A 27,092-nucleotide genomic window follows, 5' to 3' on the forward strand; every position below is an offset into this window, starting at 1 on the left:
CAAGTTGTTTGGTGACCTTGGGTGAGCTCCAGATAGGCACTGGGGTGAGGAGATATCTGTACAGAATTACTTCAGAATGATCTTGGGGTGCTCGGTTTCAATTTTTGAAGCAAGAAAGCTATGTTTCCTGTGTTAGGAAAAATGGAGACCAAAGTGACATGAAGAAAGTCATTTGAGTTTCAAGTTTTAATTTGTTCTGTGGATAGCTATCCAGAACTAGATCATTTTCCCACCTCTTACTGGATTTTTGGGGTTTTAGTTTTGATTCCTAGGAAAGCAGTGACTCTATTAGAATATAGAGCTTTGAATCTTTTCCTATCATTTTATCTTTACTCCTACAGGAAATGGCTTCAGCTCTCTTCTCTTTTAGAATTGAACAAGTAGAAACTAGTGTCAGTTAAAAAAAAAAATGGCTCCAGGGAAGGGACATCATTGTGTTATCAACAACTGAAGTTTTTCCATTCTGGGACCTAGAAATGCTTCTTGGTACTATCGTACATATCAGGGTAGCAAAAACTTTTTCTTCCTGACCCAACTAAATTCTCTCCTTTCTGTTTGTTACCGTTTTCCTTTGTTGTTCCTCTGTGCCTATAAGCTCATGGATGAATTCTTTTTCTTTTCTCTTGCCTTATTTGCCCAGGTGTATTGACTAGTATCAGTTTCGGGAGTAGGGCTTCCTCGGACCTCCTTGGCATCATGTAGGATGATTGGAGTGGCCTGAGTACTCAGCTCTTCAGAGGTCAGATGACCCACTTTCTTTGGTTAATGAAATATTACTTTCTCCAGTTTCGTCGCTGTCGTGAACAGGAAAGGTGACATAATGGAAGACCAGTTCCTTTGTTCTTTTCATTTGAGGGATTCATTTTTTTGTCTTGTAATCTTAAGATTTTTGCAGCAGCCTTGGGCCACTTGCAGTATTTTCCAGTATCTTTGAAAATTTAGAAATTGGAAATGAATATAAAGAATATTGTTTCTTTTCCAAAAGTCTTTGAAGCCAAAGGAGTAGAGAGAAAAAAGGAGGGAGTGAGGAGGGGGCTTAACTGCTTTCCAGTATAATCCTTGGAAAGCCAACTCTAACAGAGGGTAAGTGTTTTGGAGAGTTGTGCATGGGAGTTGGGGCCTCAGCGTTCCTATTTCCTCTTTCTTTTTCATGATCAGTCAGAAAGCAACACTTAAGTTTTGGCCACTCCTATTCTCCCTTCTCTGTCTACTAGCCTGCAATGGTAAAAGGCGGATCAATGGGGAGGACCCCAAATGCAGTAAGTGGAGATGGGACGGTCACTTTGGGGGAGTAGAATTGACAAATAGAGATGTATAATACATATTTTTACAAAGAAAAAGTTGTCAAGATTTTTTTTTAAATATACTTAGAGTTCATAGTTTCAGGATAGAAAGGAAATAGCTATGAAACGTGTAAGTTTTCATAAAAAAAACCAATAGGACAGTGGGGGTTGAGTTTTATGCTCTGGAAACCCTAGTAAAGGGCTGGGGAAAAGCCAGTTTTCCCCAACATGGGTAGAAATTATAAATGAGAATGTGTCATTTTCATTTCGTGGTAGCAATTCTGGGATTTTATTTATACAGTAAGTTCTTAGCTACAAGTGGGCAGTCTCCAATCTTCCTGTCAGTCTTTGTAGTTGTGGGATATTTCCAGGGAGCCAAAGCAGCACCAGTATGATGAGAATGAAGAGAACCCAGATAAAAAACTTGACTCAGTAATCTTGTTTTATTGATTTATGGCTTGTGGGCGGCTGGCTGAGGCCTCCTTGTATTTCCCACTCCCTCATTAGGTAATTCTACACCTGGTAGGTCCCATACCTGGAAGCAGTGTGTTAACCAGAGAGGGACAGAATGTGACGGGTACACCAGGAAAACTCAGCTCTTCCCACTAACAGTGGTATCATCGTCTACTGTGTCAGAACTGATAGGGAAGCAATAAAGTGGGTCCCACTTTTTAGCCCAAGAACCAGCCTGGCTACCCCTCCTGCTGTTAGTAGTGGAGAGTAGAGAAACAAGGTAGGAGAAATGGATGGCCTCCATCAAGGGATTCTGCGGTGAAGGAAATGAGGAAGCCCTGAGGCTGCCATCCTTTCTTTGGGCAGCCTTGATACCCAAGGCAATGACATGAGAGCCAGAAAGCCCTGAATTTCTGATACTCTTGATATAATACTAGTGCCACTGTAAGAGTCTTAGTCCAACAAATGGAAGGGCAATAAGATAGGGTAAGAAGGCAATGAAACTGCTGTGTTGTGTAAAGATCTTACCACTTCTTACAGATGGACAGCAAGGATTTCAGGCAGCAGTATAGGGCATCAGCCCTATACCTGTTGAACTCAGCATTCTCCTTTCAAAAGATTAGGTCAAAGAGATCTCCTGTCTATTCCTTTTTAGCACCTCGTTGCAAAGCTCCAGAGGAATAGGAATTTGGGGAAAGGAGTGAACTTGTAACCAGGAAGACAGAGCCCAGCCCTGCTATGTTCCATTTGCTCTCCTATAGGGCACCTGGAGCTTGGGGAGGGGGGTGGGCATTTCACTGCTACCTATCATGTAGAATAAAGGGTTCAGGTAGAGATGAGTGGAATTAATAAGGTAGAAATTCATGTGTTAAGTAAAACTTCTTAGTGGGCACTTTTCATTTAAGAGAGCTGAAAAAGAGCTCTTTGGCTAGATAAGCCCTTCTTCCCATCTGACTTTTGGTTAGGCTGCAACCACAGAAAAAACATTGGGAAACGGTATGACACCCACCTTAGAAGGTGGGATTCTATCTTGGAGACGAGGTCTAAAACTGGGACTGGTACGTGGCTGTGTTTCTGCTTCTCCTAGTGTTGATCCCAGCTGTTCTCTGTCCTTGTACTTATTCTTCTGTTTCCAGCCACCCCCACTTGAGCCAATACATATATTCAATCTGATTTTTTAATTCAATAGGGAGTTTTTGCACCAATGTTAGGCATGTTTTTACAGTCCCTGTCTCTAAAGCAAATAGCATACTGTGCCTCCTCTCCTACTGACTTCGGCCAGCAGGGAAACAAGATTGGCCCCTTCTCTGCCAGGGTACCACAGGGACACACACTGGGGTAACCTGGGTGTGATGCCAGTACTTCTGGGACTAAGAAAAGAGGAATACTTTGGGTTGGAGAATTTAAAGGGATGGTAGGCGAAGGTTCAGGGCTGAAGTTTCGAGCAGCAGAATTTCCCAACTTAAGTTTGAGGTGACCAAGAGTATTCCCGCCACCAGAATGCTTCTTTCTTCCCTCTCCTGTGCCCTACAGGTACAATCCCTGTAGCCCACCTTGCCACTTTTCCTTTTCTGTCAGTACAGAGGCCCGTGATAGGTGGGTAAGGGTCCTGAGGTGCTCTGGCCACAGGTGCACTCAGTGTCTCCTACATGACCAAAGTGAACCACCCAGAGGTGGTCCAGGGGAATCTCTGCCTTCTGCCCATAGGCCTCCTCACTTCAGCAGGGAGATGTCATCAGCAAAGTCATCATGTTGATGGCGCAGGCAGCGGAGGCAGCGCCACTGACACACCATGAGGCAGAGCGGCAGCATGAAGAGGGCGCAGATGGCAGCCATGACATAGGCTATGGTCATGAGGGTTGATTCATCTGTCTGTGGAATGTTGTAGCCACAGTCTTCCATGTCCGGAGTGACAAAAGGGCCTTCCACTGCTGCTGTCCTGAACTCATCATGCACTGGGGAGAAGGCAGATGTGAATGGGCAGCTCTCATTGCACAGGGCAGTTTGGGGTATACAACAAACGAACTTCCTGAGAGTGAGACCTTGTAATTAGCCCCTGCAGAGACTATGGAATCTCCTTCCCTGGAGATTTAAGAGCAGGCCGGAAAGCCAGTACCACATAGAGGCCTCTCTCCCCACCAGGTCACTGGAAGCAGCAGCCCTTCCCTGTATACCCACCCAGTAGGAATGATAGCTAAAAGTCAGTAGTTCTGAGGTGACCAAAAGCTGGCCCTTGTGCACCTAGTAAACTTACTTTCCACTGCTGAAATCCAACTGCAAAACCCTGTCACCTTTCTGAAGTCACTTTCAACCTCACCGTACAGCAGCTGACAGGGTTGACACAGACTCAGCCAGCTGCCCTTGCATCTAGGGCTTCCCAAGGTGCCTAGGCTGCTCTTGCTACCCGGGGTTTCCAACAGAGGTTACCAGTGCAGGCACGGTCACCATGGCAGGCAGTTCAAGAAAAGGACTGGCACGTACAGTAGCTTTTGGACAATATGGTGACTTTGGCTTGAGGCAACTGTTACTACCTCCCAAACTAACAGGGGCCCAGGTATCCTAACTGCTAACAGGGAGAATTCAGATAGACCCCACACCCTCATCCCTGGTGCTCTCACCATGGCAAGCGCTGACAGCAAAGCCAATTCGTTTTCGGGCCCGATCAAAGACAACATAAAAGCCCTCCATGATAACAGCTCCCATGACAGTGCCCGTGGATGACTGTGAGATGGCAAACTTGTAACAGTCGTCTTGAGACGTGGCCACATCTTCCACTGGCCGCAGGTATTGCTGGGGGTAAGCGATCACAGGTAAGAGGGTCTCCCTCACTCCATCTTTTACCCCATCTTGCCTTCTGGGCATCTCTGCTCTTACTGTGGTAGCTTCTCCCTTCGCTGTCTCAGAGGGCTGAGGGCTTGCGCTTTGCAGGATTCCTTTACCACTGGACATTCCTCTATTTTGTCTTCTAAGTTCTGGGAAGCCAGGCCTGCTCACTGTCCCCCAGTATGTACCTTGTCCTTTTTATGGGGTCCCACTGACTTAGGTTGGAGACTTACCTGTGGAAGGATGGTGATGCGGAAGGACTGGTTGGTGACCTCACCCATTAGGTAGAGAGAGATGACTGGGAAAATGTTCCAAGGGGTAGTGCCTGCCTGCCAGCACACTAGCTGCTCTCCTAGCCAAAAACCATCTGGGAACTTCTCCGTCTGTGTTGACAAGAAGGGGATAACTGTGAGGAAACAGACTCTAAGCATCTCACCGCTCTGATTTTCAAATAACTTTGGGCCCTTTGAAATATACAAAGTGGGGAAAGGTAAAATGCATTGAAGGATTAGAGAAAGAGAGCAGGAGACTGAGGTCAAAAATTTGTATGGGGCATTGTGTGATGAGCAAACTTGAGACCCATAAAGGAGAAAAGATTTTTAAGAGCTCTAAGAGGCAGGATCTACATGTAGACATCTTGGCTCTCGCTGAGGAATGTGAGTCTCACTGACTTCTCGGTCCCATCTCTTTTACCCCATCCATAGTCCACTGACCGAGGAGGCTGCCTTGATGGATTTGACTGCAGCTTCAAACACTTTCTTGGGCAAACGAAGGTTGGTGGTGCCACTGTCCACAATGCTCTTGTCATAGTTGTACTAAGAGGGAGAGGAGAGGGAGTCCAGACATCAGAACTGGTTCCATGATTTTTTCATCACTAGGCCCTAAGCTCTGTGAAAGTGCTCTGCCAGTCCTAACCCCAAACCTTAGGTCCTGCTGTGACCATGAGGCTCCTGACTATTCCAGGCTCAGCCCCAGCTCTTTCTGCAAGTCTCATGCCTCTTCTTCATCCTCCCTGTAACCAGGGTCTTTTCCCTCCCACCATGTTGCCTACCCCCTTTCCTCCCCTGTGTCCCCCTTTACCTCCTTGCAGTCCATTTTCAGATCTTGTCCATTGATCTCCACTCGCACAATGATCACCTCATAATACCACTCCCGCCGGATAGGTGTGTACCAGAGACTGCCTGTGTACAGTGAGTGGTCGATGCCCCCAATGATCTAGGGACAAAAAGAGGCAGGTACCCGTGTTCCGGCACAGAAGGAAAGCAGCTCACCCAGAGACCAAGCAATGAGATCAGTAGTTTCTTGGGGATGGCAAGGTCTTCTACAGATTACCTTTTTCATCTTCCTGCTTCTAATCAAATCATGCCCAGAATTGATTTGTAGTTTCTTAAATGTGTTCAGGAGAAGAGATTTTCCAGGATTTTTTTTTTTTTTTTTTGTAGAGACAGAGTCTCACCTTACTGCCCTCGGTAGAGTGCCGTGGCCGTGGCGTCACACGGCTCACAGCAACCTCCAGCTCTTGGGCCTATGTGATTCTCTTGCCTCAGCCTCCCGAGCAGCTGGGACTACAGGCGCCCGCCACAACGCCCGGCTATTTTTTTGTTGCAGTTCAGCCAGGGCTGGGTTTGAACCCACCACCCTCGGTATATGGGGCCGGCGCCCTACTCACTGAGCCACAGGTGCCGCCCTTTCCAGGATTTTTTATTTGTTCAGATTCACACAGCTCTTGGCATAAATTTATTTAAACCTAAACTGGCACCAGAAATGTTGAGTGAATGGTTGTTTCTATTATAAGTTTTATTTTCTCTGCTTGTTGGAGAACATTGTCCTAATTAATTAATAAATAGACTTAAACTCCTTATATCTCAGCCTTCTCACCTTCAGACTGAATAATCTTAATTCGATAGGTCTTATTTTTATTTCCTTTGAAATTTTCCTAATCACTTCTGATCCTTTCCAGGCTTACCAGAGGTACTTTGAATCCTTCTGGAATAATGCAAAGAAGAAAAGGACAGAAAAAGAAAAGTAGGGGTAGAGAATATAAAGAGATTTCTCTTGGTTCCAAGTAGTGGAGCCAGCTGTGGTATTTCCTTGAGGACACAGGGCAGCTGGCAGCCATCTCTCTCCCAGTGCCGGGACCTGCCCTCTCTGAGAACCCACTCACCATGCTCCCTCCGACTGAGGCCAGCACTTCAGACTGGTTCAGGGGAAGGCCAGTGCCACAGAGCTGCAGGGAGAAGAGGTTGGGAACGTGGGTCTGCTTCACCAGGGAGTCAAAGAAGGGCTCCAGGGAATCATCGGGCTGTGGCAGAAAGAGACAAGGAGTGAATCCTTATACAGAGAGCCCTAGTGAACAGAAGCCAGCTTCCCGTCTAGACTGGAAGGCAAAAGTGAAAATGTGGGGGATGTTCCTTGGGAAAGACCATCTTGAGGTTCCGAGATCTGGCAGAGAGGAGGTTAGCAAGGGACACTGGCCACACAATCAGAAAAGTACCAACAGGCTCTCAGATCCACAGAGCTTTGATCCCCATATGCCTAACCTTCAGATTTATGGAGACCTTTATTATTCTTAAAGATCTTAAGGAGAAATTACCTATTCCCTGTACCTGTTGCGGCTTCACTCACTAGAGTTCTATCCTCTATAGGGCTGAAACTCAGACTGCCACCTTGTTCTGTTAAGTAATCCTGTAAACTGATTTGTTTCCCTTCTTTTTTTTTTTTTTTTATTGTTGGGGATTCATTGAGGGTACAATAAGCCAGGTTACACTGATTGCAATTGTTAGGTAAAGTCCCTCTTGCAATCATGTCTTGCCCCCATAAAGTGTGACACACACCAAGGCTGTTTCCCTTCTTTAGTCGATTCCTTCCCCTTCTCTCTCCTAACTCCTTTCCCGCGTAACATAGTATGCAATATGCAGGCAGACATAGTGTTTAGGGCCAGCCCCGTTCCTCTTACCCTGGCAATCTCAGCATAGGCCAGCCCCAGGATGCCCTCCCAGTTGGAGCCATTGATGAAGAACTTGTCTGATTCAGTGATGGCAGCGATGTTGGCACGCACAGTGACATTGGGACCATGGGGGATGCTCACCAGGTCAGTGCCCAACTCCCCTTCCCACTTGCCCTGGGTGTAGGGCACATACACGCCCTTCCGGAGGTCCCGGTATGTGCTGGACCTGTGGAAAGAAGGCAAAGATCTATGGATGCATAACCACAACTGATACAGGGACCCAGCATAAACCACTACCAAAGGCCACCTTAACTCAGGGGCATCCTAGGGTCCGCTCGCAGACTACTCGGCGGAATATCCCCAGACCTATCACCCAGAACAGAATGTACGGTGGCCTTGCAGTACACGAGGGGAGCTATTGCGAGGGCTCGTTCCCTTGTCTCCATAGCTCGTATTTGTAGGTCTTGAGCTCAGGCTCTACAAAGAACAAGCCTGAGCTTTATTCCTTGTGCCTGCTACTGCGGGACAGCTTATTTCCTCCCTCTGGCTCCATCAAGCTCCCAGAGAAAGGAGCTATTGAATTGACCCTCTTGCTGTCTTGGGACGCAGTGGTACCATCTGAGTAGTGGTGAAAGTGCCACGCAGCATGAATGTAAAACCTCTGCGGCAATTCTTGTCGAGAAAGGATTTGCACAAGCATCTCAGTACAGCCGGTCAGTGTTACTTCTGTAAAACATGCTCATCAATGTATGATACCCCCACCTGTGTTTCATCACATCCCTGTCCAGGACTTGTGTGTGTGGTGAGAGGCAGTGATGGGATTGGGACCAGGATCTGGAATGAATGCCCTTTCATCTGTCTTGCCCACATTCCTCTCCCTGACTACCTCATTTAGATAGAAATGTAAAGGGAAAGGAGCCAAAGAAGGCAGGAAATGGGGAAGGTGGGTTTTGCACCTGCTTAGAAGGTCAAGGATAGGATTGAAGCCTTAAACGTTTTCTTTTTATATATATATATATATATATTTTTTTTTTTTTTTTTTGTAGAGACAGAGCCTCACCTTATCGCCCTCAGTAGAGTGCCATGGCGTCACACGGCTCACAGCAACCTCCAACTCCTGGGTTTAGGCGATTCTCCTGCCTCAGCCTCCCGAGCAGCTGGGACTATAGGCGCCCACCACAACGCCCGGCTATTTTTTTGTTGCAGTTTGGCCGGGGCCGGGTTTGAACCCGCCACCCTCGGCATATGGGGCCGGCGCCCTGCTCACTGAGCCACAGGCGCCACCTGCCTTAAACGTTTTCATACACAGAGATGTCTCAGACATTAGATGTCCTCCCATCACATTTTCCTCCTACTTTTTGCTAAGGGGGCTTCCGCATTATCCCTCACTGCCTCTCTTAACCTTAAAAACTCCCTCCAACCCCCGCTTTCACCAGTACGCTGAATCTACGTGAGGCACAGAGGAGATACTTCAGCTTTCGGTCCCTGATACTGGTCTAGGCAGTGGGGTTTATGGAGGGCACTTCATGTCCTTGGTCTGTGCAAAGCCACCTAGAGTGACCCCTGGTTGAGAACACAACAAAGTGAGCTATCACTGTGGCCTATTCAGCCAAGACTTAGCTGTGTCAGAAAATAGAGCCACTGAAGGGGTGTGGGATGAAGTCTCTCTTACCTCCATATTCAGGCAGAGAAAATGAGCCCCCCGACATCGCCCTGTGAGATATGTGGCTCCTCTCCTTCCTTCTTTCCCTCTCACAGGAGGCTGCCCTGTCCCAGTACTGAAGCATTTCCTAGTTGCCCCTCAACTCACCCTTTCCCATGGTATACCTCCTCAAACCATCCCCTCTTCACCCTGTCTCTCCTGGTCACTGTTGCCTTCTCCCTCCCCCTTCCTCCAGAAGGAAGAAAGGATCTCAGAATCTAGTCTTCCTTGCATCCCTCCCCTGACCCTTCTTGGCCCTGGATCTTTGGAAAAGGTACCTCCCCCCCAGGGCTCTCCCCTGGACTCACAGCTGCCGCTGGTAGTACCGATGCAGGAAAGGGTGGGGGGCAGCCCCCACTGCAAAGTTACTACTGCCCGTGTCCACCAGGATGTTGAGCTGCCAGAGAAATGGGAGAGAAAAGACATTATAGATAGGACTCACTGCTTTTATTTTCCCTCACCACCCTAGCCAGAGTCTCCCTTTGGAATGTGAAACTTTCACGATGGAGGACTGGCCCGGCTGACACCCAATAGTGTACCATAACCACAGACAGAACCTGGGGTCCTAGAATGCTGTAGGGGCCAAAGGAACATTTCTCCTTCATCCTCTGAAGGTTTGCTGAAAAAATAAACTGAGAAAAGGCAGATTAATAGGAGAGCAGCTATACCAATTTATTATCATGCATGGGAGTCATACAAAATAACTCAAAGAAATGAATAGGGGCTTGGATCATGGCAAAATAGGTTATAGAAGTAAGAGAAGAGGAGGCCAGCTAGCAAAGGTGATCTTGTTATATGATGAAACCTTATAGGCAGCAGCCCCCCAGAGAGTTTAGACGGTAAATATTTCTTATTTCTTTTTTTTTTTTTTCCAGTTTTTGGCTGGGGCTGGGTTTGAACCTGCCACCTCCGGTATATGGAGCCAGCACCCTACTCCTTTGAACCATAGGCACCACCCAATATTTCTTATTTCTTTCAGACCTTGAAAGGTGTCAGACTTTCAGTTAATCTTTCCTAGATTAGGGATTAAGGGAGAGGACCTCAGAGAAAACCCGGGTGCATCAATGCAGATTCTCTACAGAGGCAGACATCCCCCACAAGAGACAGCTTTGCAGGCCCTCTGAACAGCCATCTCAAAGTATGTGAAAGAAATATATTTTGGGGTGAAGTATTTCGTTTCCTTCAGCATCCTCAACATAGCCACGGAAATTTTTGTGTCTGCTGCTGTCAGCAGAGTCTCAACATTTTACCCGTCATCAGACTCACGTTGTATGTGTATGTTGGTGTCCATCCCATTTCTACCATCACGTTGCCCTTGCTCATTGTGTACTTGACTGATTTTTGTCTTCAAGCCCCTCCTTTCCTTTTATGGTTCTCCAAGGAAGCCAGTCTGGCACATGCCCCTCCAGCTCAAAGAGCTATTCTAGGAGTTGGCACTGGTGAGGGGCGCTGTGGGACCAGGCTGGAACATCGGTGCCCATGTGTGTGCTTCTGACCCTGCCCACCAGAATGTGGCCATCCAGGCAAGGCTCCCCGTCTGTCTCAGAGGTAACTTAGACCTATGAATCCTAGCATCAAAAATCATGGAGAGCCAGGAGCCCTGTGAGATGACCTGGTGAATGCCCATCTTGCCAGGGCCCTGTGTTTGGCTAAGGGATTATGGAACAGGCATCTTCTTGGTGCTCCTTGAGGTCCAGCTCCTCCTGGCATTTCTGTTACCTTGCTCTTTCCTCCTCCTTTGATAGGCTGACCCCTCCCTCAGTCAGACCAGAGTCGTTTATTTTTTTTGTTTTTGTTACTGTTTATTGTTTTGAGACAGAGTGTCAAGCTGTTGTCCTAAGTAGAGTGCCATGGGGTCATAGCTCACAGCAACTTCCAACTCTTGGGCTCAAGCAATCTTCTTGCCTCAGTTTTTCTATTTTTAGTAGAGATGGGGTCTTGCTTTTGCTGGTCTCGATCTTGTGAGCTTAAGCAATCTACCCATCTCGGCCTCCCAGAGTGCTAGCATTATAGGCATGAGCCACCACATCCAGCCTCAGAGCTGTTTTTCAATGTCTACTGCAGGGAGAATGGGGACCAAAGACCCCATTCTTGGCAAGGGAAAACACCCCCAGAAAAGGGGAAAAACAGAAATAAGCTGAGCAAGGCAGAATAAAAAGTTTAGTTAGCTTACTTTTAAACTAACAGTTAATTACTTACCTGAGCAGTTTCTGCTTTCACGGGAAGCCTGGCCTGTAAGGGATACAGCTTTTCAAACACCCCTGCTGGGTCTCTAAGCACTCTGAAGAACAATGGCTGTAGCAGAAGCTGTGTGCAAGGCCTGGGAAGGAACATTAACCAGGCTGACTCCTGCTCAGTCAACAAAGCAAATACCCATGATGGGTATTTGCTTTGGGCAGAGATCAAGGGAACAGCTCCAGCACTGAGACATGGGCAGAAGGGCTTGTACCCTAACCAGGGAGGGAAATGCCTCTCAGTGGAGATTAGGGGAAAATTCCTCTTCCCCACCGATTCTTCAGAGTAGAACTGACACCACGGCATCTGCACCACAGAGAAACTAAGGGGTTTAACCTCCCCCAAGGCATCTGTGTGTGTGACCACACACAGGAGGCTGCCCCTACACAAGGCTCAGGGTTTGGATTGCTCAAGGCTGCCCAGACCCTTAAAGTTAATGATTATTGATAGAATAACAACATGCATACTCAGAGAAAGTGCTGACGTTTTATTCCCTTCCTCAGCTTACCCTCTTGGCTAAATGAGAAAATACACTTCAATAAAAGCTGGGTGGGACGAGCACTCTGGGCCTCTTGCTGAAGTCCTGCAAGCTAGCCGTGGTTCCCTGTGTCCCACCTTTGAAAACTATTCTGTGTGTCCTGCCTCTTTATCTCTTGCCGCTTTCAATTTTATTTTTTCCTCAATCAATAGCCGCTGGTTCCATAGGTCTTAAAGGACCCTGCCCCCAGGGCAGGACCAGGACAGTCTACTATATCCTCACAGATAAAAAAAGAGGAAAGGCCCTTGTTCTTAGAAAAATGGCCATCTGTAAACTGAATCTTTTGCCGTCTTTCCATGTCCATCACCTCAGCTTTTCTCCTGACCTCAGGGGCTTTCATATTTCTCTATCTTCTCTCCTCTGTGCAGTGAAGTCAACTGACCTTGGATTTGGTGCAGGCTCTGCCCTTGTCACTTTGAGCAGGTCACTGTGCTTCTTTGGGCTTTAGTTCTGTCCTCTCTGCAAGATCCTCTCTGGCCCCTTCCATCTCAGTGGTGCCTCTGTGGTTACGCTGTGCCCTCCCCTAGTGCCTGCTCAGGCTTTTTGGCCTCCGTCATGTCCCCAAAGACTCCCCTGATCCTTCCTCCTCCTGGCCTGATTCCCATTTCCCTCCTTGTCCCCTCTCCCCCCTAGGCTCTCTCCCTGGTCTCTGGGCAGCCACCAGCTCCAGATGCTGTGCTTTCGGAGAAAATCAATAGAGCCAGGAGGCTCAGCAGTTCGGATTTCAGTCAACCAGGTTAACGATTAAAAAGGTATCTTCACCCGCCCCCTCTCCAGACCTCCTCCCCAACCTCTCAGGACTCAGCTTCCAGCACTGGGGGTTGGCCTCCTATTTACAGGATTCCCTGCTCTCACTGGACCCCCAAATGAAGGTCTTCTCCACAACATGTCCCTGTAGCCTGTTCAAGGGAGAGACCACCTGGTCAGTCCTAGGAAAATATGGCTACTCTGTACACTGGAATAGAGCTTAGATCTGGGGGCTCCTGCTGTCCAGCTCCTCCCTGCCTCCCCACTCCTCTCCTCTCCTGTCTTGTCCCTGCCTCCCCACTCCTCTGCTCTCCTGTGGGGTGGGAGGGACTGTCTCTGCAGGCGACTACTTCCCCAGCCAGGAAGCCCTGGTCACTCTTATTGCCTTTCTAGTCCCAGCCTTTCTCCCTTCCACCTCAAAGGGGGCCAAGTCCAGGAAGGAATGACCCCCCTCCATTGCAAAACCCCTCACCCATCTCCTAGCCAGGATTTCAGGCCTTCAAGGCTCTGTGCTTTCCCTCTGTAGCCTCCCCCCCCAAATAGGAAACCACAATAAACAGTTGAGATTCCCTCCTGAGCAAATGTCCTTTGTGGTAATATCCTGCCCGTCAAAGAAGCAATTTCTGGTCTTGTCCTTGAACACTTCTAAACCAAGTGGAGCTCTGGGGGCAGCCCCAGCAGCCTTTGTCTCTTAGCCTTCAGCTGAGTCCTTTGACGAGGCAGGGGCCTTAGGTAAAACTGAGCCACCACAGTCATTCTGAGACAGGGCAGTTAAGGGTATTGGGAGGAAGGGCTACGTGCTGCCAGCAGTGGCTTCACCTTCTGTTTCACAGAACGGGGCCATCAGAGGGGCTGCCCTGACCTCCCACATCGGTCATTCCACCCTGCCTCCAGCACCCCCCACCTGGCTCTTCCAGACCCCGTGACCTAGGCTAGGGAGCTAGTTCCCTCCACCCTATTAGGCACTGTCTTCTATTAATTATCCCTTTTCCTTCAGGTAGATTCAACCACCCCAGCCTACCCCCATCATCACCAAATCCAGATTCTTCCTACTGACATTTACAGATGCTTATAATGAAGCATTTGTAAATGTCATTAGAGCAAAAACAAAAACAAAAAACTTCCTAAATCTCACATACGCCTCCAGCTACCCAGCCCTGCCTCTCCCTTCACAACTGAAGCTCTCAGCTAAGCTGTCTCCGTTTCTTCACTTCCCACTCATCCCCAATCCATTCTAAAACTGGGTTTTGCCTCTACCCCTCCACTATAAAAGAGCCCTTACTACAATTAACAGTGATTTCACGTCACCAAATACAAAAGCTATTTTCAAGCCAGGCTTCATCTTCCTTCTCAGGTCATATTTTCTGCTCCTTCACAGGCACTCTTTTCTCACACTCCTCTGCCTCCCTAAGCCACCTCACCTAGATCCCGGCACTCCTACACTCCTAACTCTACGCCTTCCTCCCCATTGAGCTCAAACACATATACTGAACTGCCTCACAGATACCTCCAATTCAGGGTGTCCGAAGCTGACCTGGGTGACTTGCAGCATTCCTTGTGCTAGTGGATGGCGTCACCAACCATCTGTTCTGTAAATCAGCAACATCAGGGACATCTTAACACCACCGTCTTCTTCACATCTCTGTCTAGTGCATCAAGTCCTTTGCAAATAAGCGCCTTAAAAGTCTCTCTCTGTCTCTCTTTTTTTTGAGACAAAGTCTCACTCTGTCATCCCAGGCTAGAGTGCTATGGTGTCGGCTTAGCTCACAGCAACCTCAAACTCTCGGGCTCAAGTGATCCTGCCACAGCCTCCCGAGTAGCTGGGACTATAGGCACTTGCTACTATGCCCAGCTAATTTTTCTATTTTTAGTAGACAGAGTCTTGCTCTTGCTCAGGCTGGTCTCGAACTCCTGAACTCAAGCCATCTTCTCACCTCAGCCTCCCAGAGTGCTAGGATTACAGGCCAAAGTCTCTTGAATATAAAAAAAGTTTCTTGCCATTTCCTGTGCCACAAGTCAAGCTATCATCATCTCACCTAGGAATATCACAATAGCTTCCCAGCTGCTCTTGGCACATCCACTCTTGCCCTTTCCAATCTGTTTTCTGCACTGAAAGAAACACAACAGATTGCAGAGGGGTGCAAATTTGTTCAATTTACTCTCTTATGTCAATGGTTTACCTTAGATGTTAAAATAAAAACTTTTATTATAATAAAAGCATTGGGCTGGGTGCAGTGGCTCACATCTGTAATCCGGGCATTTTGAGAGGCCAAGATGGGAAATTCACTTGAGATCAAAAGTTCAAGACCAGGGCGGCGCCTGTGGCTCAGTGAATAGGGCGCCGGCCCCATATGCCGAGGGTGGCGGGTTCAAACCCAGCCCCGGCCAAACTGCAACCAAGAAATAGCCGGGTGCTGTGGCGGGCACCTGTAGTCCCAGCTACTCGGGAGGCTGAGGCAAGAGAATCGCTTAGGCCCAGGAGTTGGAGGTTGCTGTGAGCTGTGTGATGCCACGGCACTCTACCGAGGGCCATAAAGTGAGACTCTGTCTCTACAAAAAAAAAAAAAAAAAGAAAAGTTCAAGACCAGCTTGAGCAACACAGCAAGATACTGTCTCTACAAAAAAACTAAAAAATTAGCCAGGCATGGGGGCACACACCTATAGTTCTCAACTACTGGAGAAGTTGAGCCAGGAGGGCAGCTTGAGCCCAGGAATGTGAGGTTGCTGTGAGCTATAATCAGATCATTATACTCTAGCTGGGGCAAAAGAGTGAGACCCTGTCTTAATAAACAAAACAACAGCAAAAACCAAATCTCTGTTTAAAGCTTTAGCATTTCCTACAAGGCCCTTCATGGTCTGCACTGGCTATGTATCTGGTCCATGTTTATCCCATACCTTGCCAAGTTCTCTGCCCACCAGCACACTGATCTCTTCTTAATTCCCCACACCAATCCTGTAAATACTTTAAGAATAAAATCCCTACAGCATCCCTAGTAGTTATCACAGTGACTGGCAATAATATTAATATTTCTTGAATGAACGAATGGCTAAAGTAAAAAAAAAAGGGAGAACTAATTTACCCTATTTTTCACACTACTCTCTCTGGGGGTGGCAGTGAAGGAGGGATTCCTCAGTGGCTCCCAAGCCAAGGTTATGGGTGTGGCTCTAGCTCAGAACTGCCTCCCTCTCAGGCAGCCTGTGGTCCTGGAACCATCTTACTCCTCTCTCTCCTGGGGTCAGACAGACCCAGGAGTCAGATGCCCAGGGGCTTGTAGTCTGGGGTCAGGGCTAGGTCAGTGTCAATCACTTAACAAACAAATGTGCCCCTGGGGGCTTCAGAGGGAGGGCAGCTGCAGGGGAAGTGCTAATGAGCCCCACAGGGAAAGGAACACCTGCCCAGGATTCGCTCTGTGTGTTCCCCTAGAGTTCTCAGGAATAGGTCTTGGGTGATGAGACAGGTACAGAACTAGAAAGTTTAGGGTAAGCTCTTTGCTCACTGGTAGGCAGGGATAGTTCAAATTCTTCTGGATAAGAAGAACCTACAGGAGGCATCCATTGGTCCTTTGGCCTAGAAAGATGGGGACTGTTTCCAGTTTTGAATTACCTCTAGTGATTGACAATCCACAACCTTTCTTGGTAGCCTATCCCAGCGTCTTACCATCTTTACAAGCTCTGGAGTTGAAGTCTAACTCAATTCCTCGTACTAAAGAGTAAGTCTGTCTCCTTCTGTGCAGGCCTCACAGTTAATGAGAGGGCTTAAATTCTTGTATAACAAGACTTTGAGCTCAAGTTGAGATTTAGAAGCCTTTGTTCCATTTTGCAAAGGAGGAAACTGAGCCCTAGAGTGGGTAAGCAATTTGACCATCCTATATAACAAGCCACAAAGCTAGGACAGGAATCCATTGGTTCTGACCAACCCTCGAGTGTCGTCTTCCAACTCCTTGACCCTTTTGTCTCTCCCATTTGGAGAGGAAGTATGTGGTAGAATTCTTCACCTCCCTCCACACCCCCTCTGAGCTTAGCAATGTGACTTGCTCTGGTCAATGGGACAATGATGCAAGAAAAGTCTTGATAAGTGCTTGCTCACTGGGGACGGCCCCCTTGGCATAGTGTCCTGAGATTCTGCCTCAAGCAGCTCAGTCTTGCCCCCTTGAGAATGATAGACTTTTGAACCAGAGGCCCAGCGGGCCTGGATTAGTCGAGTCCCCAGCTGACCCACCCCTGACCCACAAGCGTGAGCGCAGGTGAGGCCTATGGAAGAACCACAAGCCAACCCAAGAATTCTGAAAAATAGAATGACTGTTGTTCCAAGCCACTAAATTTTGGAGTAGTTTGCTACCAGGTAACTGACACAAACTACCTGAATTAAGTCCTGGGATCCTTGACCTTGGGGATACCTGATCAACCATAGCTCAACCCCAGTGAACAGCTCTTGACACTTTCCCCCTTCCTCACCATGCTGCTTATGAAGTTTCCCAAAAGCATGATGGTCTCTCACCTGCGCACCTGTAGTGTGCTGCTTCCTTTGTCTGAAAGGTGCTCTCCCTGTTTTGTCTGACTTCTAAGTCTCAGTTTAAACATCCTTTCTCCCAAAGATCTTGCCCTGATGTCCCAGCCAAGGTTAGATTCCTCCTCTTGCAGGTCCTCAATAGCACCTGTGTTTCCTTGTCTCCCACTCACAAAACTTAATCATTTTTTGAATGTCTACCCCACAGATTATGAGCTCCCCAAGGGTAGAGAGCACATTTGTATCCTTATTACCTAATTATTACCTAGCCTTGAGTAAGTGCTCCATAATGTTTTTTTTTTTTTTTAACTGACAGCGATTGCCTCATTTCCTGCAGACTCCTGCTATTCTCAGCCCCAGGGTCCTTGTAGGGATGATTTTCAACCCATACCGTGTGGCCTCTGAGCACAGTGACCAGGACAGTGGACACACACCATACCCATGCATATTGACTGAATATCCACCCAGGGTCCTTTGGTTCTTGGAGCAGTTATAGTGATTCCAGGGCTCTTTTGTTCTAGAACCTTCTGAGTCAGCTTCATCTGCTTTCCTAAGTGGATATTTCCAGACCTGAACTTACCCAACACGGAAAGAAGGGGGCAAGGAGAAGCTTCAAGTCAATAGCTGGGCATGGCTTATGGCCAACACAGCTCACAGCCCCTACTTCAAACTGCCTGCAGAGATTGGGTCCTGTTCAGCTTCCTCCCACCTGAATAAATCAGCTGACGTGTGCAAATGGACCCCTTTTCCCTGATAGATCCTATGCCTTCCGCTTCCTTCTCCAGACTGTAGTTGGCAGTCAGTACTTGTAAGCAAGCTGGCTCCCTGGCACTATTTACCCCACTTTGGGCTAGGTTTTCTTTCTTTTTTTTTGTTTTTTGTTTTTGAGACAGAGTCTCACCATGTTGCCCTCAGTAGAGTGCCATGGCGTCACAGCTCACAGCAACCTCAAACTCTTGGGCTTAAGTGATTCTCTTGTCTCAGCCTCCCAAGTAGCTGGGACTATAGGCGCCTGTCACAATGGCTGGCTATTTTTTTTGTTGTAGTTGTCATTGTTGTTTAGTAGGCCTCAGCTGGGTTTGAACCCACCAGTCCTGGTGTATGTGACTGGCGCCCTAGCCACTGAGTTACGGGCATCGAGCCATGGGCTAGATTTTTTTTTTTTTTTTTTTTTTGCAGTTTTTGGCCAGAGCCAGGTTCGAACCCCCGCCACCTCCGGCATATGGGGCCGGTGCCCTACTCCTTTGAGCCACAGGCTCTGCCCCCATGGGCTAGATTTTTAAGGAATCCCAAAGTGGCTGGGTTACCCTTAACCTTTCTAATTTACCTTCCCCCTTTGGAAGGGATGCTCCATTTCTCCTTGGCCTCTAATCTAGCTCAACTAATATTTATCAGTATTTCCTATTCAAATGAGATTATGCATGTGAATGGCCCCAAAAGTTACATATGTGGTTTTCAAATTTATAAGCAGCAGAACCTTTTCCCCATTGTATGCAGAATTTCAGTGTATCAGAGAAAAGGGTAGAGATGTTTTGTTTTTCTCTGATCACCCCCACCCCCCACCCCACTGTGCTAGCTCTTAAGACATAGCACCTTCAGCCTCTGTGGAACCCACCTGGAAAATCCCTGCTCTACAAGGCATCAGAGCAGCTATCTGACACCTGCTCTCCATTATTAGACAGTAAGTCCTTCCTGTTGTCGAATCTTGTCCCACCCACAGGTTAGTTACATTGGCTTTAATCTTCTCTTGCTCTGTCCTCAGTTGAAAATGAAGTTGACCTCTGGTATAAATCCAATTCCCCCCCGGCACCTGGATCATGTTTAGCACAATGGGCCTGCTTGTTTGAGCACTTAGGAGATGCTAGGATTCACTCCTTATGCTACTTGGCAAAATCTCCACAGGTACTGGAAAGGAATAAGTGGTGGGAGTCACTGCCCCTGAAAGGTCAGCAAGGAGACATCCAGCCCAGACACGGGGTTAGGGTGGACAGCAGAGAGGGCAGCCACAAGATGACAGCAGTTCAGGAAGTCTGAGGAAGAGGATGGGCTGCATGGGAGAAGATGGAGCTCAGCCAGTTTGCTCCATGGCTCTCCCGTGTCAGAATCTCCTAAGGCTACCGACTCCTCAAACTCCTCCCAGTGCCCACTGCTCCCTTTCAGGCACCACCTGGCTACAGTACCTGAGCACACCCTCAGGTACCAGGTACTGTGGCATCAGTGAATGCTTTCCAGCCCTCTGGGCCCATCTGGCCAGGATAATCTCAGAAAGCAGCTCTAGAACCAGAAAAATGGTCAGGCTCCTTCCCAGCACTCTCCACTGCCCAGGCATCCAAAAGAGATGGCTCCCAGGACAGAGAGAAGTTAGTTGTCAGGTGTGGGGGCTTCCTGGAGATATTTATCTTCTTGCCTTTTCAACCAGAATTTTCTGCTTTGCTCTTTATCAGAGAAGCTCAAGAAGGGTCTACTTCAGTGAGAGGGCACAGTCTTTCTCAAGGCACTGCCTCTCCCCACCATCAAGCTAAATTCTTCCCTACCGAGCTGGGCAGCCAGTGGGAGAGAGGTGTGTGAAATGAGATAGGAAGGGTGGGAGGCTGGGAGTCCCGCCCGCCTGCCTGTCTCCCGTCTCTCTCCCTCATCACTGAGCCCACTTTACAGAACGCTGCAAGACACAGTTTAAAAATCACAATGGGAGGGTGGCGCCTGTAGCTCAAAGGAGTAGGGCGCCGGCCCCATATACTGAAGGTGGTGGGTTCAAACCCAGCCCCAGACAAAAAAAAGAAAAAAACTGCAAAAAAAAAAAAAAATCATTATGAGAGAAAGACAAGAGGAAAAAGTAGTTACTTGGACTTCTTGGTCTCTGAGACTCTGAACTCTCATGCTTTTCTGCTTCTTTGAAGATTTTCTCTTGCTCCCTTGTATACACACCCACTATTCCTTCCTTGTTTTCCTCTGTCTGCTCCACTCTCTCAAAGAACACGTCTGTTTGCTAATTTGGCTTTCACAACCATCTCTCAGCGGGTGACTCCCTAGTCTACCCTTCCAGTCTGAACTTCTCTCCTGGTTTCCAGATCCCCCTTGTCAGCTGGTTGCTGGGTACGTCTCAGAGTCAACCCACATATCCAAGACTGTAGAACATGGGAAAGAACTCGAGATCCAAAAACCAGTATTTGAAGCCCATCTGTTCTCCCTTGCTGAGTAATTTGGGGCAAATCACTTAACTTCTCTGGACTTCAGTTTTCTAATGTCCTAAAATAGATATGCTAATACCCGTTCCCTTATAATTAAAGCCAAATAATAAATACAGATCTTTGGTCAACTATATTGTGCTTCAAAAACTTGCTCCTCTCTGCTGTGTCCCTGACACAACGTTGGTTAAACAGAAGGAAGTCATTTTCTCCTCTTCCCTCTCTCACCCCTGCATCTCAGCAGGGCAGAAAATAACTGCTTGAAGGACATGTGAGTGCTGGTTCTTCCTTTCTACCCTCACTGCCACCACGTTCTTTTGGGCCCTTATACCCTACTTGAGAACCGTGTCTCTCGGTAGACTATCCCAGCCATCCTGTGCACTGATGTTTTCCTAGAACCAAAATTAGACTATACCATCCCTCTTCTCATATACCTATAAGGATCCCTTACTGCTTACAGAATAAAACCCAAATTTCACTCAGCCCCACAGCACCCCCACCCTAACTTGTAGCTTCTCACCATAGTTCCTGTGTCCCTTCATGAGGCCTTCCTTTCCACCACACTATCAGAAATAGCTGCTTTTCTGTGTGCACTTCCAAGACTCAGTCGTACCATTTGTACCAAATGCACTTGGCCTTCTTTTTTTTGGAGACAGAGTCTCGCTGTGTCACTCCTGGGTAGAGTGCTGTGGTGTCATAGCTCATAGCAACCTCAAACTCTTGGGCTTGAGCAATCCTCTTGCCTTAGCCTCCTGAGTAGCTGGGACTACAGATGCCCACCACTACCCCTGGTTAGTTTTCTTTTTCTATTTTTAGTAGAGACAGGATCTTGCTCTTGCTCTCAAACTCTTGAGCTCAAGTCATCCACCGGCCTTGGCCTCCCAGAGTGCGAGGATTACAGGCATGGGCCACCACACCTGGCCTATGCATTTGGTCTTATAGGATATTTTGGTGTTTTTATGTCTGTGTCTCACACGAGGTAGTGAGCTCCCCCAGGGCTAAGGCTATGGCCTTATTTTCCTTTTCTGCACACAATAGTTCCTCAATAAATATTTGCTAAATTGGATTGACTATCACCAAATTTCCCTCCGCACAACTACATTATTGTCCTGTGTTTGGTCAGTGATGCTCATACTATCATAATGAGATGACATCCTTTCATGTAAGTGAAAAGAATAAAAATACTTTATTCTGCATTTACACTGCCATCACAGTTCTGTTAGATGTCTTACAGCTAAGGTATTCATTTACTCAATTTTTTTTTTTTTTTGAGACAGAGTCTCAAGCTGTCACCCTGGGTAGAGTGCCATGTGTCACAGCTCACAGCTCAAACTCTTAGGCTTAAGTGATTCCCTTGCCTCAGCTTCCCAAGTAGCTGGAACTACAGGCGCCTGCCACAATGCCTGGCTTTTTTTTTTTGGATGTAGTTATCATCATTGTTGTTTGGCGGTCCCACGTTGGATTCGAAACCACCAGCTCTGGTGTATGTGGCTGGTGCCCTTGAGCTACAGGCTCCGAGCCCATTTACTCAGTGTTTGTTAGGGGCATGTTTGGAGCTTGGCACTATCATAGATATCAGATTACAAAGAAAAGTAAAAGACACTGTAAAATAATAAATAAAATTTAAAAGACATTGTCCGTAAGTACTTGAAGTGTTCTGAGGGAAACAAAAACAGTTATGTCACAATAAATGTTATTAGGGAGATCATGTATCAGTGCATGTTATGGGGAATGGAAGAGGGATGCTTCTTCTCTCCCAAGAGAGATAAATTCTTCTCTCCCAAGACAAATGGCAGAGTAGAAAGAACAGGGTGAGAAGGGGTCACTCACTAGCCTGCCACTTGGTCAACTGTTTAACCTTGCAGACCTCACTTCTACTGCTAGAAGCTGTGAATGATAAAGACTTTTTTATATACTGCTATGAAGAACACAATGATATGTGTATAAAAGAGACTTATACTGCAATAATGGATAGAGGTATATATTTGTATGCCAGAACTACTCATCCATCTTCTCCTGCCAACTTTCCTATTTGCATGAATAGTTTTGTTATCCTCCAATTCACCCCAAGTCAGAACCTCAAAATCATCTCTGATGCTGCCCTCTTCACCAATGTCTTCAGTCCTGCCCACCTGCCTTGGACCCAGCCCCTCCACCGTGTAATGTTCCTTGTGTCCAGCTATTCCCTTCTCTTTCCGTCTCATCACAGCCTCATGCTTCCTTGGCACAGTCCCTCACACCTGGACTGTTGTGACAGAACCTCCTGCTGTCTGCGTCTCTCAGTTCCATCCTTTCTAAAATTCAGATATCTCTTTCTAAAAGACTGATTTCTTTATAGCCTTCCCCTGCACAAATAAATTCAATTCTCCCCTTGTATCTAAAGACCAAATTCCTAACCTTATAGCTTGACATTTCAACTATTGGCAATTTAGCTCTCTTTTATTTACCCAAACTTATCTGGTCTCAGCACAAATGTGTAATATAAACTGGACTGGCTTTCTCCTGCCTCCTGAATAAATAAGTGTAAGCCCCAACACACATAACTCATTCTCTCATTTACTGTGGCCTCTCGTTGTCGTCTAAATTGGCGGTGGTGATGGTGGGGAGCGGACATGGACATGCAAGGCCAGTCAGGTGCAATCATAAAGCAGTGGGATTGGTGCTGTTTGTCCCCTGGAGTGGCCTCTCACACCTGTCCATCCTTCAAGATCACAATCTGGGCACATGTCCCTCGCAAAGCCTTCCCTGATTGACTTTCTGAACACTTATAGCACTCACTCTTTGCACTCCTACGGCTCACTTGTTTTCAAACTTGAGAGACAAACTCCTGGGCCCTACCTCCAGAGGTTATAACTAGGGAGGTCCAGGGTGGGGTGAGAGAATTTTTTTTTTTTTGCAGTTTTGGGCCAGAGCTAGGTTTGAACCTGCCACCTCTGGCATATGGGGCCGGCGCCCTACTCCTTTGAGCCACAGGTGCTGCCAGGGTGAGAGAATTTGTATTTGGACATCATTTTGAGCTCACTATATGGATGACCTTATGCTAGTCATTTCCATTATTTCACTTCTACATTTTGTGGGCAGAAAATGTGTCTTCTTGTCTCTTTATGGATCAGCCCTTAAGCCCCAGCAATTAATTGCCTAACAGAGAAAGGGCTCCCCAAATTTCATGTTACTCATTTACTTGTTCATAGTACTTCGCTATCCAAGTTCTCATTTAGTGCTTACAGCAACCCCACCAGGTACGGAGAAAGCATCTTTCTCACAGACTGCTGGGAAAGGAAAGCACCACAGGGAAGAGACTGGCTGGCATAGGCTCAGAAGCCATAGTGTAAACCACAGAGTTGCTCTAATTAGGGCTCCCTGGCACTGGCTCCTTGGGTTGGTGTTGAACTTCAAACTCACTTTCCTCTTCTCCTAGAAGGGAAGGGGAAGGAACTGACATTTATTGAGCAATTACTCTCCCCCAAGTGCTGGGCTGGGGGATGTATGCATTATTTCAGGGGATTAGGGAAGTATAGTACTAAACTTGGGGACAGCCAACAGGGACGGATGACAGTATAGTTTTACACATGTAAAATGCAGAGACTCAGGACACCCAGTGCTTCATCGCATAGCACGAATGAAGCAGAACAGTCCAGAAAAGGAGAGAGTGACTTCAAATTTGTTGGAAGTCAATTTTGTGTCCAGATAAAAGCACCTAGAACAATTAATCCTCACAATTACCTTGCAAAGGAGATCTATAGGTTCACTCGTTTTAAAGACAAGGCAATAATCTCAGAGAGGTTATGTAACTTGCCCAATGCCACACAGCCGGGAAAAGGAAAAGCTGTGGGTGGTAGAGCTGGAATTCCTGGCCTGTCTGACCCCAAAGCTCTTGTTGGTTCCACAGCCCCATTTCCGCCGCAGGCCTTTAGATCTGTGCAGTTTGCACCGCACATTAGTAGCAGAAACAGGAGAAGGTCCCAGGTCTCTGCATTCCCCTCTGTTCCCTGACAAAGCCTCACATTCTATTTGCTCAGGCTGCTCAGGGCCTGGATTCTGGCTTTATGTGGCCTCCACACATGGATTGGAAACTACTTCTGGGGAAGTTATGGTGATATAGAGGAAAGAGACAGAGAAAGTATAAAAGACCGGTGCCTTGGACTTGCCAAGAGGTAGGCCTGAGTAGCATGGACTTAGGAAGGCAGTTACTGACAAGTAACTGGGAGGTGGAGGTTGTATTTCTTCCAGATCTAGCTGGCTGGGAAGTTCAGGAAGTGTGGCTGTCCCCTCCACCCACGCCAGACACACTCCCACCTTCACACACCCTTCAAGGACAGGCTTCCCAGACACAGATCTGGGGGTGGTTCACAGAGATGTGCAGGATCAGATTCAAGGTGACACACAGCAGCGTACACAGAAGCACACTGCCTCCCGTGCCCAGACTCACCACAGAGGAGGCAGATGCACACAGAGGTTGGCCACGGTACCCCACATGGAGGGCTGCACACACTCCCACAGCAGCCCACTGAGGTGCTGAGGGCGCACTCCCCACCAACCACCTTGGAGGTACCCTGGAGATTGTCAGGGAGGATGGGGAGAGTGGGCAGTGATTTTTCCATCTCTGTCATGCCTTCCCTCTGTCCTACCAAGGAAGGAGTCCCATTCTTGGATAGGGCATCTGGCTTCTCTCCTAAAATTAGTCCTTTTCCAGGGCTCAGTTCAGCTCCCCTCTGTCCTGGGGAGGCCTGAGGCGGGGGAGGGGCTGGAGTGCAGAAAGGGGTGGGAGAAGGAAGGATGGCCTGGGGAAGGCAGGAACCCTACCAGGGCTTCTGGGCAGAGTGGAGGTCAAGGGGGGGGGGCTTGATGGCTCAGAGAGTGGGAGAAAGGGGGTGCTGTAACTGGTACCAGGATTCCTTGGTCCTTGAGGTTCAAGGTGCTGGGAATGAAGTTTGGAAGACCAGAGGAGAGGAGGAGAGAGGGTTGGGTGGCCAACCTCCACGGTGGTGGAATTTGGGGCACTCAGGCTTGTTCATTACCAGAGGGGCTGACACCTGTTACAGTGCCCCTGTGGCAGTCCCTTTCCCCGGGTTAGGCTCCCCAACGCAAGTGTTTCACTGAGGGGGTAAGTGTGCCTGACAAGGAGTGAGCCAAGGGGGATTGGGAAGTCTGTGATGGGGAGGGGAGAGAGGAAGAGGAGTGACTTATGACCCCGGAGGAATAGTTTGGGAGGAATGGTTAGGGTCCCTCCAGCCGTCCCCACCAGCCCATTTCAGCAGGGGACCAGCATGCTGCATTCCCATCCTTTCACCCCTCTGCTCATGCAGGGGACAAAGCTAGGGCTCGCCTGACCACCTTACCGTCTGCGGGGGGCTGCCTACGGTCATCTCCACGTAGTAGCCCTGACCCGACTTGCCCCTCAGGTTGTCCACCATTTCCACAAAGCTGCCCCTCCGGCCGAGCTCCTCCGGCTCCTCGTCCGTCTCCCGGGGCAGCCGCAGCCCCAGGGGGGCGCCCCCCAGGCCGCTGCGCAGGGGCAGCCGGATCCCGTGCTGGGTGCCGTGGGCAGGGAGCATCCCGGAGCCCAGCCACAGCAGGAGCCAGGGCAGGGCTTGGGCCATGGTGGGCCCTGGCCTTCGGGCCCTCCGGGCTTGCACTGGCCCACGTCCGTCCCTGTTGGCTGTCCCCAAGTCTAGGTGGTGCCTTCACAGGAGAGGGAGCTCGGAGACATCAGGACTCCAGAGCCCGCAGGCCCTTCAGCCAACCCCCGGGTCCAGGCCGTGGAGAGCGGGCAGGAGCAATCCGCGGGGCACGAGAGAAGGGGAGAGACTGGGATGTGGACCCCGCTACATCTGGACGGTGGCGGCCAGCTTCAGCAGCGGGCTCGGCCCCTCGCGGGGCTTGGAGGGGCGGGCATGGCAGGTCGGCAGTGGCTGCTTTCCCGGGGCTCCTGGCGGGGTCGGCGGCGCCGGCAGGGGCAGGGGCTCCGGGCTCCTGCGGCTGCGCTGGCTGCTCAGGCCACCGTAATCCAGCTCCCAGCTCCCGGGCGGGCAGGGGAGGCGGAAAGACTTGTGGCGGCGGCTGTCAAAGCCAAAGGGTTTTCGCTTTTCCCTGGGATCGCTGGGAAGTGTAGTTTTCCCATGGCATGCAGCCCAGCTTCCGGGGCTAGAGAGGGGTCTGCGATGCCCTCTGCCGAGGGGGAGTCCGCCCTGCAGGACCCTGGCGGGGCGGGAAGGGCCATCGAGATGGTGGCTGCACCCCCTCTCATCAGTCCGTCCTTTCAGCACAATGGCTGGCCCTGGGGCTACAGAGAGAAATAAAACTCACATACACCCAGGGTGGTTGCACATGGAAGACTTACGTGATTCCTGCCACACAGTGGGCTTACACCAAAGCGATGTGGCTTTAAGAATAGGAACTGGGGGGGAGGGGAGCAGCTAGGGGATCTGGGAAGACTCAATGAGAGAAGGGAGTATTTAATTTGAGCATTTAAAAGTGAGTAGGCTTTCCTCCAGTGGAGATAGGGGAACAAGACTAAAGAGGATAGAAGGGTATTCTAGGCAGCAAACCATATAAGCAGGATCCATAGAGGGGAAAGCCTAGTAGTTTTCAGGAGTCTGCAATCTGTGGGCAGTTAATCTGTATCTTTTTGTTCCTTGAGGCTCTATTTGCTGTAAATCCTTTTGACCTCCT

At 48.6% G+C, this 27,092-nt stretch overlaps 1 protein-coding gene across 5 annotated transcripts; it reads right to left on the minus strand.

Moving 5' to 3' along the window:
- Positions 1-1,556: 1,556 nt before the first annotated feature.
- Positions 1,557-26,491, minus strand: BACE1 (beta-secretase 1). Of its 5 annotated transcripts, XM_053593266.1 has the most exons (11): positions 12,364-12,423; positions 11,408-11,528; positions 9,748-9,840; positions 9,517-9,605; positions 7,516-7,732; positions 6,724-6,861; positions 5,640-5,774; positions 5,273-5,374; positions 4,793-4,942; positions 4,355-4,526; positions 1,557-3,691 (listed from the first exon to the last, which is right to left on the minus strand). In XM_053593266.1, the coding sequence occupies exons 3-11, from the start codon at positions 9,811-9,813 to the stop codon at positions 3,450-3,452; spliced, it is 1,311 nt and encodes a 436-aa protein (XP_053449241.1). In that variant the 5' UTR covers positions 9,814-9,840; positions 11,408-11,528; positions 12,364-12,423; the 3' UTR covers positions 1,557-3,449. The 5 variants fall into 5 exon arrangements, with proteins under 5 accessions (XP_053449241.1, XP_053449238.1, XP_053449237.1 ...); XM_053593263.1 differs by lacking the exons at positions 11,408-11,528; positions 12,364-12,423 and adding an exon at positions 25,760-26,491; XM_053593262.1 differs by having other exon boundaries at positions 11,408-15,268.
- Positions 26,492-27,092: the final 601 nt, after the last annotated feature.

The sequence above is a fragment of the Nycticebus coucang genome, chromosome 6 (genome assembly GCF_027406575.1).
Source record: "Nycticebus coucang isolate mNycCou1 chromosome 6, mNycCou1.pri, whole genome shotgun sequence".
Lineage (NCBI taxonomy): Eukaryota > Metazoa > Chordata > Mammalia > Primates > Lorisidae > Nycticebus > Nycticebus coucang.

Bases quoted from the DNA above. Each gene is read 5' to 3' on its own strand.
- BACE1 (XM_053593262.1), bottom strand. From the start codon at position 11,749: ATGCCGTGGTGTCAGTTCTACTCTGAAGAATCGGTGGGGAAGAGGAAT. The intron at 5,375-5,639 runs GTAAAGGGGGAC...TCTCCCTCTTAG, and splicing joins TGAAAATGGACTGCAAGGAG to TACAACTATGACAAGAGCAT. The intron at 4,943-5,272 runs GTCAGTGGACTA...TTGTCAACACAG, and splicing joins CCATCAAGGCAGCCTCCTCG to ACGGAGAAGTTCCCAGATGG.